The sequence below is a fragment of the Parus major genome, chromosome 6 (genome assembly GCF_001522545.3).
Source record: "Parus major isolate Abel chromosome 6, Parus_major1.1, whole genome shotgun sequence".
In the NCBI taxonomy this organism is placed as follows: Eukaryota; Metazoa; Chordata; class Aves; order Passeriformes; family Paridae; genus Parus; species Parus major.
This window is the reverse complement of record NC_031775.1, coordinates 15,397,314-15,417,715: the sequence shown is the minus strand read 5'-3', so window position 1 is coordinate 15,417,715 and position 20,402 is coordinate 15,397,314. Positions and strand designations below refer to the sequence as shown.

Genomic DNA, 20,402 nt, shown 5'->3' with positions numbered 1-20,402 from the left:
GGTGGTTTGCACAGCTGACTGGTTTCTGAAAATACAGAATACAGCCAAATTACCAGTCATTTTTGCAGGCTCTCCTTGTGTTCAGACTTCATTCAAAAATCTGTAGGATTTTTATGCTGGAGCTCTCAAACTCTGAGAGGTTTGACTGAATCTGGATAACAGGCTGCAGTATTAGAGAGATGAAGCAGAATCCATGCTTCACTTCCTTAGAAAGCAATAATAAAAAGACAGATGCACACACAGAGACTGGGAAGTTTAAAGTAATGCCAACCACAACAAAGAACACTAGTTAGGATAAAAAAGAACAGATAACAAACACCTCAGTAGTTCCAAGAAATTTGAAGAGAGGAGTAACAATTTTTGCATCCATGTGAATGAAATGTGACCAAAAACCCTTAAACTCCTATTTTATTCTTAAGCAATCAGGACAAAATAACCTAATGAATAACTGAGTAGCCAAGAGAGCAAAAGCATAAAACTATCGTTTTCTTAGAGGCCAGCTGTGATTTAAGTGATTTCCTTTGGTTGTTATTTCCCATATAAAACATTCTTCTTTTAATCACAGCTTATTCAGAAGAGAGGTCCCATTCACTTTGTCACACTACTCTCAATATATTCTGTAAGAAACCCTGTGTCCCCAAATAAGCAAAAGAGACCAAGGAAGGAAAAGGCCTTCTGCAAAATGAAGAGGTAGGGGATGAGAGAAGATGCTTTCAGATTAAGTTTAAATGCCACTGTAGAACACTCATTAGCAAAACAAGCTATGATTCCAGCAATTTGTTGCATACAAAGCAGCAATTTAAGCTGTTTGGCTTAAAAAAACCCACACAGCCCCCCACAAAAAAAAAAAACCAAAAAACAAACAAACAAAAAAAAACACCTCCAGCATTAGTTTAATGAGAACTTCATGAAAACTCCTAGTGCAAATATATGCACCAGTGTTGATAATCACTGTCCACTATACTATCCACCAAGGAGAGTAGAAAAATTGCTAATAATACTTTATTGATTGGTAAAGACTGTATATATGGCTCTAAGGTTTTAGATCTGACATCTATTTAGTCAGCTTTTTTAACTTGAGGGGGTAGCTCGGGGAAGACTTGCTGCAGACAGAAGTTGGACCAACATGGCCTTCTGAAACCTATCCAGAATCATATCAACATAACATGCTTCTGCTTGAACTCCTGAAATTTAACTTTGATTTGCTAGTCAACAGACATCCTAACCAAACTGATTCTATGAGTAGATAGCATCTTATCTATGGTGAAACACTCACTGAAAGCCAGGAACTGGCCGACATGTCAATACAACTTCACAAAATAACTCATTCTTCACAAATGTGAAGGAAGAATCTACAGAGGAGCTTCTCAACTTGATAATATGAATGCAATTTCCTATTTTTATCAAGTTACTTATATTTCTAACTCAGGAAAAAAAGAGTACTGTTTGAAGTTGCCCACAGATTTGGGTCCAGGTACTCTTGTAATTGCTTTTAATTTAAAGCAATTATATGTATCCATTTGTTCACTGAGGTTACAAGATTACTTACAGAAAGCAAAAACAACTGTGCCCAAAACCAGAAGGGTGAAGGTTGCCCTCATGGCTTCTGGAGGAAGCTTTCATGTATTCCCTTAACTCTTCTCTCTAATTATCTTTCCAATATATTGACAGCATATCTGTACTTTATTTCATTTGGTTTGTTTTAATTTGGATAATGTAAAAACAACATCAAAAACAAAAATAAAACACACAAGTCATTTCAGTAAGATCTGATGAAGATACAGGCACAGACAATACCACAACAGAAATTAGGCACTGTGAAGTGACCCCATCAATCTGTTCTCTCATCTTTACATGAACAGAAGGTTTAGAAGACCTATCACAATGAGGACAGCTCATTCCCATTTGATTAATTTTTGATCAAAAAGTCCACTAAACACATTTCTTCTCCATAGGTGCACAGTACATCCCCTTAAGTTTCATGATGATTTCTGTATGCAGAGCTTTTCTCTAAGAGAAACACTGATTCTGGTATTAAACCTTCACAAGACCCATGTAAGTAGATGCCTATGTACTGAAAAAAGCTGCAAGTGCTATTTAGTGATAAATTGAAACAAACTGCAGAGCTAGAGACACTACTGTGTACTGAGTAACAATACTGAGTGAACCTCCCTGCAACCATCCAATCTCTGCCAAGGACATTTGTAAAGGCAAGAAGATTAGCAGCCTTTGAAGGACTACCTACTCATGGAGCCACAGGGCGGTGTTTACAATGAGGGAGACAAAGATGCGAGTTTCAGTGATTTCTTAGTGCTTTGTGCCTACAAATACTGACTTCTTTCCATCATCTTCTCAAGTGAATATTTTTCAAAACTTCTGGACAATAGACACAACCACTCTGGGCAATGAAGGAAGTATGAGACTAAAGACAGTCTTCATGAGAATACGAGTGACAACTAGCTATATATGCTTATAACCCCTTATACCTACTTCTCACAGCACACTCCAAAGACCTACAAGGAGTGGCAGTTATGAATTAATCTCACTCTGAATCTTAGGTGAATACTGGAACACAAGTTCTTGAGAAAATGGTGCTCTTCTACAAAAAAAAAGCAAATATCACTGTTGTCAACAGTAAGCTTTGAATAAGAAACTTTACCAACTACCAGATACCTAAATTTGTCTAGCAAATACACAATTCAGAAAAGTACAATATCTACATAAACTGAAAAGATGCCTGATACCTACCTATAGAATTATGAAGTAGAACTCATCTTTAAAAGAGATTCAGAATCACTGAGTCTTTACCTCAGCCCTGGATTACTTGCTGCTGCTTGACCTTTTTGGTTTACTGCTCTGCTCCGTCCCCCAAAGCAGCACATTTAGAGCATACTGCAGTCAAGGTAATCATCATGGTTTAACTCTACTGCCCATGCAATGTTCCTGCTCACTGAACCATTCTGCACCCAATAGTGACCTACTGGGGCTACCCAAAAGTGATCCAATAACCCAAGAACAGAGCATTGCCCTTGTAGGCTGCTATGTAAGACCACAAAGCACAAGAATTGTTCTGTATGTGGCTGCATTATGAATCATACAAAGGACTACAAAGCAATGACAGGTGACTTCCAAGAAGCCATTTATTGCTCTGACCAAAACAGTAGCACAGTGGATACAAGTGACCATAGCCATGCAGTTTTCCTTGCCATGACACTCTGCTCCACAGAGTGATCTACTTGCAGCACTTCACATGTGGAGAGAAATAAGATGTAGTGTAAAACAAACTATTTTTCACTTAAAAGTTGGTAGTACTGATTTGACAGGTTTAATGATTTGGCACAAATAAAACTGAAAATCCCAGAGCCATGTATCATGCCTAATACTTACCTGAAAAAAGGGTTCTAGTCACCAATGCAAACTTTCCCAGGATATTAAAGTAATTATTAATGACAATCTCAAGGGCACAGCCACTCTCCCTGTCACAGAGTTTGGATAAGAGGCATCTGATGACAGCTGCTTTTTCCCCCACCTCACCAGTTTTATCTCTGGTTCAGTGAATGAAGACAGACAATTAACATGGATTATTTCAAAGAACTATGTAGCAGGTCAGGCTGATAACTGAAGAGCTGGGAACAAGCTGGAACAGCTGGAAACAGCAGCCTCCTAACCCAGATCTGTCTGATCAAACTGTTTGACCACAGCAATTACAACAATAAAGCTGGAGGCAGTAGGACCTCCCCCTTGCCTTCTCTCTCTTTTTTATTAAGTATCTGCAAGAAATGTCCAGCTTTTGGCAGAATTTCCACATAATTATGGCTATTAGAAAAACACAATGTGAGATACCAAATTTTAGACAGTTTGTAAACTCAACAAAAAGCATTACAAGCACAAAACATCCTATATAAGATACTCCAGATTGCTGGGCTATCTGTGTAGCACATCCAGTACCTTTTTTTTTTTTTTACATTGTGGGAGCAGCTACACACTCTGACAAAACACAAATTAGTTGCTCTCTCTCAGATACACAGCCACTCAGTACAACTAAAATTCTGGGGAGCAACATCATTTATGAGCCTGTGCATTCAGAAATATCAGCAACCTTTTCCTGAGAACTTCACAAGGAATTAAAGCTGCTACAAACATCCTAACACAGGACAATTTGTTATACTTTTTCAGTTCTCATTACTGATATCCTTGTTTTAAGAACTACAAGATAGCCCACTTACCCTGGCAACTGTCAGATTTGAATGTATCCAGGCACTTTAAAATAAAGTCTAAGAAGAAGTCTAAGAGAAGTCTAAGCGTCTAAAATATCGGTTCAGAAGACAAGAACTAACTTCTGAAAAAGTTACAAAAGTTTTATTACCACTTTTCATAACAATGGATATTACCCATTCTAGTATCTATCTATCTAGAGACAAATCTATCAAGCAAGATGACTCTGAATTTGTTTTTAAAGAAAATCAATGAAAGTTTTCATTAGTCAATCTCATTTTGGCTGATGAGATTAAATCAGCTGTAACTAAGGCTCTTCTATGGATGTATAGACAGAATTGAAGGTAGCCAGTACTGCTCACCAGGCCAAATGCACCAGAGGCACAGCCAGCTAGGCCAGTCAGCTGCTGTGAAATGGGATTTGCTGAGAGCCACTCTTTCACTGAGGTGTCTGTACCATAGCTTTTGTCAGGATAGAAGCAATTAAACTTTTTCATCTGTTACCCAAGCCTTCACTAAAACCAGCAAGTATCAGTGTATATCGACAATTTCTACTGCACAGCAAGTTCAGGCTTTTCTATTGTCCTGGTTTTACCTGGGATAGAGTTAATTTCTTCTCAGTAGCTGGTACAGAGCTCTGTTCTGGATTCAGTACCGGAGGAACAATGTTGATAACACACTGATGTTTTGTTTGTTGCTAAGTTGTGTTATCCTAAGTAAAGGACTTTGTGTCTCATGTTCTGCCAGTGAGGAAGTACACAAAAAGCTGGGAGGGAGCATAGCTGGGACAGGTGATCTGAACTGGCCAAAAGGATTCCACACTATAAAACCTAATGCCCAGAACATAAACTGGGAGAGTTACCTAGAAGGGGCTGATCAGTGTGTGGAGACAGGGTCTGGCATTAATCAACAGCTGGTGAGCAATTGTGTTGCGCATCACTTGGGTTTTCATTTATATTATCATTATTTTTATTTTTTTACAATTACATTTAATTTTGTCTACATGATCAAATTTTTCTTACCTCAACCTACAAGTTTTACTTTTGATTCTCCTCCCCATTTTTTCTGGGGCCAGGGGTGAAGAGGGTAGAGAGGATGGTAAGAAAGAAGCTGTGCGCTGCTTAGTTGCCACCTGGGGTTAAACAGCATCTATAAGGAAAATGCTCCAGAATTTCAATGAGTTATTTTTTAGGGGCAAAAAATAACAATACAAATGTTACTGGTCAGTGTGTTCAAGGAGTGAGGCAAAAGGAAAGTACTATCACAGAATATTCTGACTTGGAAAGAACCCACAAGAATCATCAAGTCCAACCCTTTAAGTGAATGGCCCAGACAGGGATTGAATCCACAACCTTGGCATTATTAGCACCATGCTCCAACCAATTGAGCTACTCTCATACAACATACTGCAGGCCACATAACATGGGGAAAAAGGAAAAAAGCATGAGAGGGAAGACCACTAATATGGAATAACAGGACATCTCTCAGCCCATCCCTGAAACAAAGTGGGTAGATCAAACTTAATCTTCAACTGCTGCTATCCTCATCCTCAAGTATCCATCTCTCCCTTTCCTGACAGTTGGCAGAGGGAGTCCATTTCTCAGTTTGGGATCCCACTTTGAGATCAAACCTCCCCCATCTCAATTCTTCAATTAATAGATTTATCTTATTCTGTCATCTTAAAACACTTGCAGACCTACTGTCCTATCAGAGTGACTTGAACAACAACAATAACCCCTTGGTTTGGGAGACTACAAACTGCTGGAAATTAAACTCCTCACTTCAAACATAATAAAGGTAATATAGAGTGTGCTATAAATTATTATAGTCCAGCTGCACCTCCTGTGTAGTACACTAAAGAATGAGTAATGTGGCAGAGATTCTAGGCGACAAAGCTCAATGTCCCACAGCTTTCGGTTTTGTACTAGAAATTTAACAGAAGTCAACTGAAGCACAAAGCATAGGCCTTGAAGTTTTCAACAACGCACTTTGAACTAAAGAAGTAAACTCTACACCGTCAACAAGGAGCAAATGCTTCGTAACACTTAGCAATTTCCACGACGATTTGAAATGTGTTTCCAACACTAAAAATTTTCACTTTATTCTCCAAGCAGTTTAATGAGTGATTAAACCGTGATCAAACCACTGTGATCATTCCGTGTTATGCCCTGGTACAGGAAGCAAATTCCAGTTTGAAGTCCATGTCGCTCGTAGCAGTAAAAGGACCTTTATCATCTTACTGTCACGTCCAAAGCCTCTATCCTGCCCTAGAAGTATGTGCTTGCTAGAGAAAGTCCCCGTCAGGGTGGGAGTCTCTGTCCGTGTGACCCGCAGTCAGACCCTGCTGACCCGACACACGTTCCTGCAGACCACCCTAAGCCCGCCCGTGACCCGCTCCCGCAGACCTGCACTTCCTTCGCCCCCAAGTCTGCCGGGGACGGCCTCACCGGCCCCGCCGCCGGCTCCTTTACCTGGTGAAGAACTCAGCGAAGCTGCTGCCGGCGCCGGCGATGCCCACCCGGTGCCGGGCCCTGTCCGCGGGCTCCTGCGGCGGCGGTGCCGGCTCGGCGGGCGCGGTCCCTCCGTGGGGCAGGTGCTCCGGGGCGCTGCGGCGGCGGCTCACCTCGTACGTGTTGCGGGAGTTCAGGTTCACGTCCGTGAAGCCGAGGGGCGCCGGGGGCAGAGCGGCGGGCTCCGCCCGGTCCCGGCAGCTCCGCGCGCCGGGGGCGGCCAGCGCCCGGCTGCCGGCGTCGCCCCCCGGGCTGCGGGGCGGCGAGGGGCTCTCGGCCGCCGCCCCCCCGCGCCGCTCCGCCTCGCTCCGCAGCCGGCAGCTCCTCAGCGGCTCCTCCAAGGCGGTTCCCGAGGGGACGCCTCCCGCCGGGCAGGGGAGGAAGCCCCCGTTCTGCAGTTTCGCTTCCTCCTCCTCCGGCCCCGGCTCATCCCGTCTTGCCCGAAGGGGCGGCGGCGGTTCCTGCGGCGGCAGCAGGAAGCCGACGTCCCCGTTGGTCATCCTCCCGCAGGGGCCCACGGCGCAGGCGGCTCCGTTCGCGGGCTTCTCCGGGCAGCGCTTCCCACCCGCCGCCGCGGCGGGGCCGAGCGCCGCCAGGTACCGCTGCAGCAGCCGGTCCTGCCCCGGCCCGCCGCTCCGCCGGCTCGAGCCCCGGCTCCCATCCCGCTCCCCGTCCTCCTCCTCCTCCGCCGCCTCCTCCTCCGCCGCCTCCTGCCGGCCCGCGGGAAGCACGGCTGCGCCGCCCGGAGCTCCGGCATCGTCCGGCCCCACCATTTGCCGCCGCGGAGCCCCGGGGGCGCGGCGGGGGCCGGGGCGCGCGCCTTCCTCCGCACCGGCGGCGCCGCGAGCGCTGGCAGCCGGCGCCGCTCTGCGCGTCGGGCAGCGGCCTCGGCGGGGGGCGGGCGGGCCCGGCACACGCAAGCGCGCGGCGCCGGCGGCGGCCCTTCCCCCCGGAAAGTCACCATAGAGAGGCCGGCAGGAAGCACCCGCCCGCTCGCCCTCCCGGCAGGGCCGCACCCGGAACCATAGAGACGCCACCCAGCTAGGCCCTGCCCCGCCGGAGGCGCTGCGGAGGCGATGCCCCGCCCCTCGGTACCGTATTCCTCCTAAAGACCCGCGGCGCGCAGCACGGACCGTATTACACCGATGAGCCGCGGCTGTTGACAGCCCAGCCAGGCGTCCTCATCCCTCCGTCCCTGGCCCAGAGCCGCTCCTGCTGGGATTGCCCGAATTGAGCGCTCTGCCCCGGCTCGCCGGGAACCGGGCACACGCTCTGCTCCCCGCGGGCTCTGAGGAGAGCGGCGGAGGGCCCAGAGAGCCTAGGCACCGGTGTCCCTGCGGGGCCGGAGCTGTGGGAACCGGGGACGGGCAGGGCAGCATCGCTTTTTGGAGGAGACAGGACCTACCTGAGCTTTGGGGGAAACGGCACGGGGAGAAAAGGGAAATGAGATCGGCACTCCGAAATCCTGGGGTGCATCCTCTCCTGACCAAGGGATGGGATTTTCATAACTCCTCAGGTTAACGCTGGGGGGGCGGATGGAGGATATTTACAGGTCCCATCAGCTCTGTTTCCCACCACATTTCTCAGAGAAAAAACAAGTTATTACAGTCCCTTCGGCCCAGCAGGACAGCAAGAGAGCAAGGCCGCAGGCCACACGCAAAATAAGAGGCAAAGGGGCTTCAAGTGCCCAGAAAAGCAGTAACAGCATAGGTGCTATGCTCGCTCGTGTGGGCTACCCCTCATCCTAGACAAATACAAAAATCAACACTCCAACCCAACAGATTACTTACGTATTCCAAGACTAAATAGTCACAGTTCGTAGCATGGGAGGTGCCATTCTCCTGGAAATCCTTGACCAAAGAAGTTCTCCATTTAATAACCTCACCTTCTAAGGCGTTCCAGCATGGTGGAGGGCCTTGCTTTTAAAGGCAGGCAATGGAGCATCCCCAGAGGGAGGTGTGACCCACCAAGGGAAGGAATAACCTCTTTTTAGTTTTCTTTTTTCTTTTTTTTTTTTTTAACCCTTAAAATTGTGAGCATTTTGGAAAGAAAGGTTTAAGTTGGGATTCTTCATCTACAAAAAAAGTTGATGCTTTTCATTGTGTTGTGACTTCTTGTTAGCACTTTGCAATATAAAGTCTGGGCTTTGCTCAAGTTGATAAAAAAATAGTAGCTTTTTTATTTTCTTGTCATCTTGTAACGGTACTTTTGAGGTTAGAAGTGCAATACTGGTGTTATACACGCAACAAGGAAGTCTCTTCTCACCCCTTTCAACTTGAGTAACTGGCAAATAGTTGGGATCTCAAATTTGATTTGACTATCTTGATAGCAGGCATGCAGCCTCATCCAGCTACAGCTGTGCCGAATAAGGGACCATTTTTGACCTCAACTGCTTGCAAAAATCCCTGAGAAATATATTTAATAAATAAATAAATAAATAAATATCCTGTCTTTGGATAGGCTTGTGGGAACACTTTGTACCCTACTTTGGTCAAAAGAAAGCATTAACAAAGATGAACCAATTAAGCTTGCTTTTTTTTTTTTTTTTTTTTTTTTTTTTTTTTTTAGCTAAAGCTTTCTAATTAAGGTTTTTGCTGTAACTAAGATGGTAGGCTTTTTGTTCTCCACTGTGATTCAGGGCATCTCAGACACATGGAGACTGATCACTGCCTGCTGAGTGAACATACATGCTGGGAGCTATGGAGACTCTCTTGCCTTTTCCAGTGAGGATTTCAGGTTTAAGGAAACACTCAGATCCAGACAGTGTCTGTGTTCATTCTCTCTCCACAAAGTGTTCACTGTTTACCTGGGCTACTCTATGGCAGTGTCACCCTTGAACAGACTTCAGTGATTTCATTACTGCAGCAGCAGCAGCAAAGCAGTACCAGATGTTAAACAAGCTAAGCAAAATGAAGACTGGCAGTGAGGGCTTGTGGTGAACTGATTTCAGTCAGTGCAGCAGAGATAGTTGGTAGCTACGCCAGGGGTTCCAAAGGATAGTACATTGTGTTGCACAAAATAAGACCATTTGGCTCATTGGATTTGCATTGATTTCCACCTCCAGGACTGTTGTGGTTTAATCCCAGACAGCAACTAAGGCCCACACAGCCACTCAATCTCCCCATGGGATGGGGGTGTGAAAAAATGAGGAAATCCATAGGTTGAGTTTAAGACACTTTAACAGGTAAAGCAAAAGGTGCGTACACAAGCAAAACAAAACAAGGCATTAATTCAGCACTTCCCATCGTCAGGCAAATGTTCAGCCAGTTCAGCTCAGTCTGATTTGAATGAGCAAGGATGAGCAGGTAGTCTGCAGAATGTTGTGAGCTATCCACAGGGAAGAAGTAGGACTTCTAGCAGATTATGAATGAGGAAACTGTAATTTATAATTTGTTGCCAAAGACTGAGAAAAAACACTAGTCTGTAAAAAAACTCAAACAACAAACTGTACAGCTAACAAGCCAATGCCCATCACTAACTCCTTGTTATCTAAAGGACAGCATAACAAGGACTCCAATATTAGTCTAACTCTTGTGCCAATCAATGCTGCTAACTGAAATACCCACTTAACAGGTACACCCTTAACCAGTATGTAGCTGGTGGTTTCTCAGAGCTGTTTCATTACTTCTCTAATTAAAATATGGAATGGCTTCCTCAAATCCATGTATAGGAAGATCTAGGGCTCCCGAAACCTCAGATGTTCTTCTGTTTGCAATATAGTTGTGATCTCTGGCAGTTCACTCCCTTTGAAGGGAGAAGAGGCTTTCTCTTCTTTGCAAATGTTGCTTTGGAAAGAACATCTTGCACCCCACTAATAGCAGTTTGCACTTTTAATACAAAGCCCTCTGGACAAGATCTCATCACAGAGCATAACTAACGATTAATTAAGTTGTTTGGCAGACTCCTGCACACTGAAAGCTTCTCCTTGGCACACTCCCAGTCCTGCTGCTGTTCTAGAATTAAATGACACTGCTTGTGGATCAAACATGCTGTATACCTGTATTAAGACAGTTCAGTCTGTATTGCTTTGCTTGTGTATGTTTTTGCTTGTGGTAGTTCAAACAGTGCTAAAACCACCTTGAGCACTGCTGTGGGCTAAGCTGTACTTGTCATTGCTCTGTTAGGCACCAGGAGCCTTTCCAGGTTATTGACAGTCACTGGAAGACTCTCCTTCCATGTAACCTCCATGTTTGCCACTGCCAGAGGGCTAATTAGATGATATGCCTATATATAGACTTCTGTTTCCTTCTGGCTATCACCATCAAAATACAGAAAAGCCAAAGACTCCAATGTATCCAAATGCTCCTGGTTTAAATGTCCTTCGAGCCATATGGACAGAGAGTTACCCAGAAATCAGAAATCACTCTTATCTGAAATCAGGTTAAAATAGAAACAAACAGAAGTATTTAATACCACATCCAAAACAGATTTGTAATCACACAGGTTCTTAACAGTGTAGAAGAAATTAATTAAAAAAATTTAAAATCCACTTCTGTTATGATCCATATGTCTTTTGCTTTCCTCTTTCTATTCAGTTAAACAATTAGACACTTACATACTTGGGCCACAGTATTAGGTATGTCCATGTCAACCAGAAACCTCATTGTGTGTTCACAAAGACTTCAAGTTTTCTCTTTCTTTTTGTTGAAATTCAGCCTTTGAGATGCACAAAAATGGGCAGAGAACAGACACAGATGAAGCGGAAGAAAAGGAACAAGTAAGTGCCAATGGGTAACACAGCACTTCATGTTTCTCAGCCTGAGATTGTCACTTGGTTAGGCAGTAACTCTGTGTTGTCAGGGGAGGCATATTTTTTGGGGTGAAGGAAAAGGGGGGTCACTGTAATGAGGAGATCTGAGCCCTTTTCTCCTTGCCCTGAGAACATTTTGGCCAGTTGTTCTCCACCTACCTTTTTTGGGATTTAGAGAACCAAGAACAATTATTCTCTTACATAATTCATCAACTAATTTTGAATCACATATATTCAGTCTCAACCGGTTTTGAAGGTTTTAAAAACTTTCTGGTTTTTAGGCAGGAGAGCTGTATGGTTCTTAGCCTACAGCAGTACGTATTTTTTCTGAGAGCTCATTCAACTGCAGGGATTTTACTTTGCACTTTTCCTACCAACATTGGTCACATCCAATGACAGTGTTTACTTTTCTAAAGTTAATATGCTGTTGATAAAGATTTGTTAGTCCTCCCATATGGTAATTACAACAAATTCCTGTCTTAGTCTTGTGCTGTTTGCTTACTGTGTCATTAATACTAATAAAGTCACTTCTATGGCTGATAAAGCAAAAACAGAAAACAAAAAAGTGATTCTTGGGAACTTTTCTTTTTTTTTTTTTTTGCCAAGTCATATTTGATTTATATTATGTAATAAAAAATTAAAATAGTGTCGTAATACACATTGAGTCTACAATAATAGGAATATGTCTTTGCATTCTCCAAACACATCCTCTTCATAAGTTAAGTTTGCATTAAATATTTAGGAATAATCTACTTGATCTGATTTTAATCTGCCCTGAACCTACAGATGCTATGTATGAATATACAGCATGACTCTAAAATGTTGCCCAGGCTGAGTATCAGGTCCTGGATGCTCTCAAATTTTGTCTAATAGTGGCAGGAAAAGTCCTCTAAGAAAAGACTCCACTAAGAAGAAACTTGAAAGAGTCTTTCCTCCTGAACTCAGTGAGAACTGAAAGGGGCTTAGGACTTCTTGCAAATGAAAATTTTTTATTGGATTTTATTATAAATTATTTTCTTGAGATACAACCAGCATAGAAGCTTTCAAACCTTTCATAGAAAGTTGAAGAAATTGCCACAGAATGTAAAAGAGCAAATGAGTGAACAGTTTCCAGTGATAATATTGGTGTGGATTGATCTTATGGATAAAAAATAACCTAATTTTTTTTGGTTATTTTTTTTTTACATAACTGTCCTATCAATTATGTTGACTTCACAGCACATGAAGCTGTGTAGAAGATACAGATACAGGAATAAAAAGGTGGAAGCAAGAGCTGCATTCCTCAGTTTACAAAGCACTGCTTGTGAATGTTGAACAAGGTCCTAAATAATAGCAAAAAGAAGATTATCCTTAAAAGAATGAGTCTTCCTTATCTTGGGCAAACAGAATGAGATGGAGTGGTTGGAAAGTTGGAAAGGGTAAGGTTCAATTTACTGCTGTGTGTTTAGGCTGCACTGAACTGGCAGACAATCCCTCAGGAAATGCTGCAGCCAGGCACAGCCAGTAGGACTAGGACTAATCACAGGCAGTGCAACAGGGGAAAAACTTCTAAAGTGTATTATCTATTAAGGACATTTGTTAATAATATTTGCTGAGGAATGTTTGTTTATTTGTACAACGCAACATTTGGAACCATGGATGGACAGGAATGAGGGAAATGAGAAAAAAAAAAAGGAGAGGCGTATATTTACTACACAGAAATATCGCCTTCTAATTATGCAGTGTTGCATCCTACACATATCCTGAGCTATTTTCCAGACAGCACTGAGAGCTTGTGTTGCTGAATTATTCTATAAAGTTTTACATGTTATGCTCATCAGTGAAATGTCCCAATCCAACACTGCTGTAAATGGAGCTATTAGATGATGGCTGTGGCTGTATAGTGTGACAGTGGAACACTTCTCATTTTTAAGTTCCAAGGGCATAACTTATTTTATCCTGACTCAATTTTAAGAACCAATCACACATCCTGCCTCCACTTCCCTGTGTAATTGCTTGCATGAGGGAAGAACTGAAAGTGACCTGTCCCCAGTCTAAACAGGGGATGTCTCAGGGAAAGTTCCTACCATGCAATCAAGCTATAGCCAGTGAAGCTGATATTTGGCATGTTCTACCACAGGAAAAGAAGCATATACTACAGACGAGGGCTTTTGTTTATCTGGTTTTTATTCAAACACAAATTTGCTCAGCTTTTGCCAGAGAAGGAACATGGAGCACTAGTTAGCAAGGTGTGTAAGCTGTTGGAACTTTTGGGGAAATGTTTGTAGTCAAGGGACTCCTGCAGGATGGATTTGTTTCTGACCGGGGATAATTTCCAAGTAGTTGCTACTACTGTGATCTTTACTGTGAGCACTTTCCGTGGCCTTTACCAGTGTGATGTCTGGGGAAATCCAGATAAATTTGCATATTAAGAACAAGAACTTGAATCTGAATCAATTTCCAAAGTAGTAAGTGCAGGCTGTGGAGCTGTACCTGTAGTGCCTACAAGTCTGTAATTATCCTTGAGCATCAATGCCCAGTTACTTTTCATGCTGTGGTGCAGCCATGAGCTTGCAGTAAGTGGGTAAATTAAGCTTGCCAGTATGGGCTCATACACTAATTTAGGTAAAAGAAAAATTGTCCTGTCAAATGAGTGAGAGGAATATAAAGATTGCTCTAAAATATATGTTGGATAAGGATGTGGAATTCTCAGAGAATGGGTGAATATAGGGCTGTGAAGCCTTCAAAAGGCTTTTATCTGCCTCCTGGCATCACTTCTGCCTTGCTCATATTTTCTCTACTGAACCACTGCTAATCCTCAAACACAGGTTTTCCAAGCACCAAGCCTTACTAGTGGCAGCGCCAGGATCTTCCCTTCAGAAAGCAATTGTGCATCATGCCTGTGTAGTGTGATTGTGCAGTCCAACCAGTTCTGAAAAAAAGATGAGAGTCTGAAATGCTCCTTATGGAACACTGAAATGCAGCCTATCAAGTATCACATCTCCCAGGTGCTAGAAAGCTTGCCAGCTTGCTCATAGGCTCTGTTTCACCAAATTTCTGAAATAAATGAACACAAAACAAAACAAAAAGCAATGTTATGGCTGTCTGAAATTCTTTAAAGTGAAATCATACTGATTAAAGATTAAATTTGACTTCTTAATTCTGAGTGCTGGTCACTGCCCTATGTAGACAGAAAATCCATTTGCAGTATGTCCTTTGAAAATAATGCCCATCATCTGTCAAAAAATTATTTACAGGTTGTGGGGACATGGGCAAAAAATTAAGGAAAATGCACATTTATTTTTAATTAATTAAAATTCACATATTCTGAAGCAAAGACTTCATTTATCTGCTATGTTGGAAATATTTTGTCTTAAGTAGAGACAAATTAATAATTTCTACAGGGATCTGAGTATGATTTGGAAATAGTTCTGCCATATCAATTGCTAAGAGTGAATTTCAAAAATCTTTTATTCTTCATGATCTTTGTGTGCCCCGTATTAGAAACATGGGGTGAATTGCATTATTTAATCTTAATTTTAGTGCTAGTTTTATAAATGTAATAATAGTCAATGAGGCATTTGTATCTTAAAGTATACAGAGATAGCATTTTAAAATTGTGAACAATTTATTATAGACTGGTTTTCATGTTATCTTCATTACTTTAACCTAGATTAAACACTAGTTAAAATAATATAGGTACAGATTACTATAACAATGTCATGTATTTTGCATTCCTGTTTAGAAAACAAAACCAAAAGCACTTTTCTCTTTTCAGATGTGCCTCTCTGGAAAATGGTGGGCACAGTCATAAAATACCCAAGCAGCTGAACACATAGCTTTGTTAAATAAAGTGCAATTCAAAAACCCAGCTCATGTTCAAGAAAGCAAAGACTGTATTAAAACCATCTTTCTGCCTCCTAAACCACTGGGCTGTGTAGGAGCCAACTCCAGGCCAGAATTCCTGCAGCCAGGTGTGTGCTGCTCTGCCGTGCAGAGGTGCCCTGTGGCTGCCAGAGAATGGTGCCCAGGATCAGGAGAGTTAAGAGCACTGTCACAGGGCTGTTTGGCAGCTAAAGCTTCTGGTTTTACCTTCTGGATTTGGGACTGAACCTAAATGTCACAATGGGCGTTTCATCCCTGCCTGAGTTGGTAAGGGTGTTTGCTCTGAAGGTGAAAATACTGTTCAGGCACCGGTACTCCCCCAGGAAGGTGCAGTTTGGGGGGCCAGAGAGGATAAAGTGCCAGCCCTGATCTCTCATCTGAGCTGCCTTGAGGGAGGAAGCTAACCAGAACTGAGCCAAGAGTGCTGGTAAAAGCTGGGCCACACCAGAAGGGAAAAACCAAGAGGTTCACTTATGCTAGTTCTAGGAAATAAAAGAAATAAAATCATGATAAAAGAAAGCAATGAAATGACCTTATCACTGAAAAGCAATTTCGAAAGCAAAAAAACCCCAAGATGGCTAAATGATTGATGTCTACTCAAAGGTAAACCAAAGTGCAGTTCTCTTGAATTCTGGGATCCAGCTCCAAACCTGAATACTGAGAACAGCCCCAGGAACAGTAAAATACAGCAGAGAGAGAATAAGAAAGTAATTAGAAGGGTTGGTAAGGCTCTAAATGGCTCTGTGCATTTCCTGTATCACTAGAGGGTAAAGGGGGTAATCAAGGAGGATTTAGGCAGTCCTGAGAAGGGGAATATTTTCTTCTCTATGTCAGTTGTAAACTGGAGGACATGATGGGAAGACAGCTACTCTTGCTTTAATCTTTTCAGTAATGAAAATGAAACTTTCTCTCAATCTGAAAAGTACCTATCAGATAAATCAGAGCAATCCTATAATTTTAAAATGTAAGAGTCATCTTGTCTAGGTGGTATATCCATATACTCTGAAAGAACTTACACATTAAGTGGTTAGGTGCTAGAAAAGATATGCAACTTTCATGTGAGAACTGAAAGGTCAAAATAGTGCAATTTCCCTTTATCTCTCTAGGAAATCAGTTCAACTGCTTGGTGGTCCAGCCAGCAAAAGTGGCATCTTCACAGCTGAGTACCCCTTGTGCTGTGATACCAGTAAGTGTTGTGGAAAAGCTATTTACCTATAGTTTTTGTGCTTCCTAATGCCCTTACACTAATTGCAAATAGAGTCTCTCTAAATAAGGTCATAGAAAGCATCACAGCACCCTTACAGACCAGAGTTCATAAGCTCTCATATAGTAATGCTTGGTGGGGCTTCCCAAAAAGTGAATTTGGTATCTCTGGCCTTTCTATTTGGAAGAGAAGATAGGCCCAAGATTTTCCCAGAAAAGTAATTTGGTTGGATATTACATATTTTGTATTTGTCCTTATTTAACTTTAAAGGTATTCCATACTCAAGAGATGTTTTACTAAAAAACTCATGGTGAAATCACATAGAACCATATCAAAAACCAAATCACATAGAACTTCAAAATATGTGAAGAGCTACAGAGTGGACTCTGTATTGGATGACACAAATTCAAATTATTTCTCTTAAGTCTGAGCAGACTAAACATGCTTTTGATACTTAGCTGTCAACTTAGTTATTCATCTTCTAACTTCTCTAGACAGTTTCTGAAACAATGAATTATTCATCAACTTCCAGTTCACTCATACAGCTAATCCATATCTCTAATAAACTACTATTTTCAGCAGTAAATGCTGGATCTGCTATACACATAGATTAGCAGTCTCAGTATATGATCAGGTTCACACAAGTCACATGGCATTGAAAGCATGAAGATAATATATAAAGCCAAGATTATAAGTGTACAGACACACATATATGTACAAGATTCTTTAGCTATGCAGAGATGAATAGATGGATGAACAGATGATCATACTGGTTTCAGATGTAACATTACTGCTTTCAATGACAATTTTCCAAGACATTTAAAATCAGTCCCCAATGAGACTGTAGAGTCACCAGAGCTAATCCCAAACCTCAGATTAATCTGATTCACATACTGTCAATGGCTTTTCAGAAAGAAGGCTCAGCTCACAGTATTGAGCCACCAGTGTCTCAATACATTTTACACAGGGAGACCACATACTAAAAATTGATACTACTTCCCAAAGTTTGTTATAATAATCCTCTCCCTATTTGGACAAGATCTCAAAATTGAATTAGCTGTTTAATTAACCACAGTTGGTTACATTCATGTGGCAAAGCAGAAACGCTGACACTGGATCAGTGTGGCTGCAACCTCCAGTTGCTGTCTGTATGAGCACACACAGCATCAGTGACACTTGGCACTAACCCTGTACACAGCTCCCAGGCACAGAGCAGATCCTGCCAGTCACCTGCTGGAGGCTCATTTCTCCCAGCCAGCTGTGGAACCACGGCACAGGACTTGACAACAGCAGTGCCCTTCCAGGAGGCACCGTGAGGCTTGCATTGAATTATCATGTCCTGTTTGAGCACTGAGTTTTAACTTGCCTCAGTCATGCAGCCACATGTCAGTGAGCTAGACTGAGGCATGAGCTCCAAATACAGTCATGGTAAACACTTAAAGGCTCAATTTTACTTTCTGAATCAGGTCTCCTTTTAATCATACATGCTATAAAACATGTGAGCACTTAGTCTAGGATAACATAATTTTACAAGGGAGAAGTGAAACAAGGAGAAAGAAACGGGAAGAAGAGGAAATTGATTTTAGTTTCTTGTATACATGTCTTCATGGAGGGAGAGAGATTTTAAATGCTGTGATTGCATTTAAAAGACATACAATATCAAGCCATTATATACATATTGCAATATGTCTTACATATATTCTCTGGATAAGTTTATCTTTTTCACAGACGGAACAAGCTCGTAAATTTTCTGAGGTCATGAGAGGCTGACTTATCCATTCCATCAGTATTTTTTTCCATTATTTTGCCCAGAACTTTCCTGTTCTATCCCAAGTAAGATAAATTCAAGAAATAGTTAAAATCAAAGCTTACAGCATTTGCAACTCACTTCACACACTAATTTTCACACAGTGTTGTTTTCCCCTGTGTTTTTCTTTCCTCCCTCTCCCATAAGCTTACTCAATCCTTCTGGCCCAATATAGGAATAAAAGCAGGGCAATGCTTCTATTTCTGTCTTTGCCACTGACTGACTCACTGTATAGTTTCTTAAGCATTTACATCTTCCACTTGGATCCTCTGGTATCTAAGAAGATGAATGTGTCTGTTGATGTTTTCTTTATGGTAAGAGCACCCACAATGTCTCTTTCTGTGCAGAATCTATTTCGCTTAGTAAGGGTTGAGTCCACACTACAACCTTCCTATCAGTGAGGATGTTAGTAGGGGTTCTGACTTCAACCTAGATGCCTACTTTAATTACAACAATTAGAAATTTATATTTTGAGATTGGTCAGTCATATTTTACTTCAACCAACAGCCACAAAATTGAGATATGGCACTCACAGGCACACAAAACAGCATCATATACACTCTCCTTTATAATGCATGCTAAAAAGGAGCTAGACATATTCACAGAGCATAATGTGATCCTGGGAGCAGGACATACACAGAGTTATTTTAATATGGAGAATGCTGGCTATCTTGTGCTACAGAGCCCTGCAGCACTACTGTCTGCTGAATATGCAAACACATTGCTCTTTCCTTTTCAGTGCTGTATTGCCTTAGGTCACGCTACTGTCCCACTTACAGTCCTTCACAAATATATTCTGTCCTTTGGGGTCATTTTATTGATGGCTAAATAAAAATAAGTGCATCAAATCAAATTAGCAAATGTGTAGATAATTCTTACAAGCTAAGATTCAGTCCTTACTATTGGAATGAACATCAGACCCCTACTGTGGTTTTCAAATGTTGGCAAAATCCATGTATGTGGAGCTACAGAAAGTGGAGTTGGTTCTTACATGCCAGCCAATGTTATTTTTACAGCTGCTACTGCTTTAACAAAGTATATATTTAATTAGAGAAGACTCTCCAGCAGTTGTCTGAATTATGAGTTAGTCTTACAGATAAACACATTAGCAAGAAGTGTATTCTGATTTTCAGTATCATAGCAGGAACAACACAGTGGGCTGCTTCATGAAGACTGTGATATCCAAAGCACAAAGAAAATAGGATCTTAAAAAACAGGACCAAATGTTAGCAATCTGTTACGAAATGGTACAATCCAACTAGTTTAGCTTAATATCCTGATTTTTTTTCATAGGGTTAAGCTGCCAGCTATGCTGTTCAAGATTTATTTTAAAAATTTCCACTCTCTTGACTAATTACCAACAATATCATGAGAGTACAAAGGAAATCAGATACTTACTGCTTGAAAATTATTTGTATTGAAACTAGTGACTGGAATAGTTTTAATTAAAAGGCAAAGAAATTAAAAAATACCTAATGTAAAAATAAATACTTATTTCCCATGTTAATTAATTACATTGATTGATATTTTCTATTCACATCCAGTGAAAATTCAAATCTCTTTTTTCTTGTGACAGGATCGCTATACAAATTATTCTAAAATTAAGGATTATACCCTATTTGCATTTGGGTACTTTATTGAATGTAGGCTGTAATATGTGCTGTAATTATATATGCATGCATATGAAAATATGCATATTATTATAAGAACAAATAAAAGACTGTTGAAATACATCAGAAGACACCTTTGGCTGAAAAATAAAGAGGCAGGGTTTGGGTGCTGTGAACAAATTATTGCCAAAATGCAGCAGATCCAAACTAGAGATTTTAGGTTTCTGCGGTTTGGTTTCATTACATAAAAGTTCAAAACAAAAAATAAACGGCACAATAGTATTTTGGTGAAAGCAGGTTCTGACAGCCAGATTTGAGCGCATTCCCAGTGTACGTAAAGCGACACGAAGTGACATCCTGCTCTCTAACCAAACTGAGATGTGATCGAGCTCTCCAAAAGGAGACACTTGGAAAGCGCCAGGTCCTGCCTCGCCCCCAACAC

At 41.7% G+C, this 20,402-nt stretch overlaps 1 protein-coding gene across 3 annotated transcripts in view; it reads right to left on the bottom strand.

The window, feature by feature from the left end:
• The window catches only part of TBC1D12 (TBC1 domain family member 12), a 41,556-nt gene extending 33,988 nt beyond the window's left edge, over nucleotides 1-7,568 (bottom strand). For all 3 annotated transcript variants that reach the window (XM_015632752.2, XM_033515745.1, XM_015632754.2), the window contains exon 1: nucleotides 6,687-7,568. In XM_015632752.2, the coding sequence (XP_015488238.1) occupies nucleotides 6,687-7,498 (812 nt within the window). In that variant the 5' untranslated portion in view covers nucleotides 7,499-7,568. The remainder of the gene's footprint in view (nucleotides 1-6,686) is intronic.
• Between the last annotated feature and the right edge of the window lie 12,834 nt (nucleotides 7,569-20,402).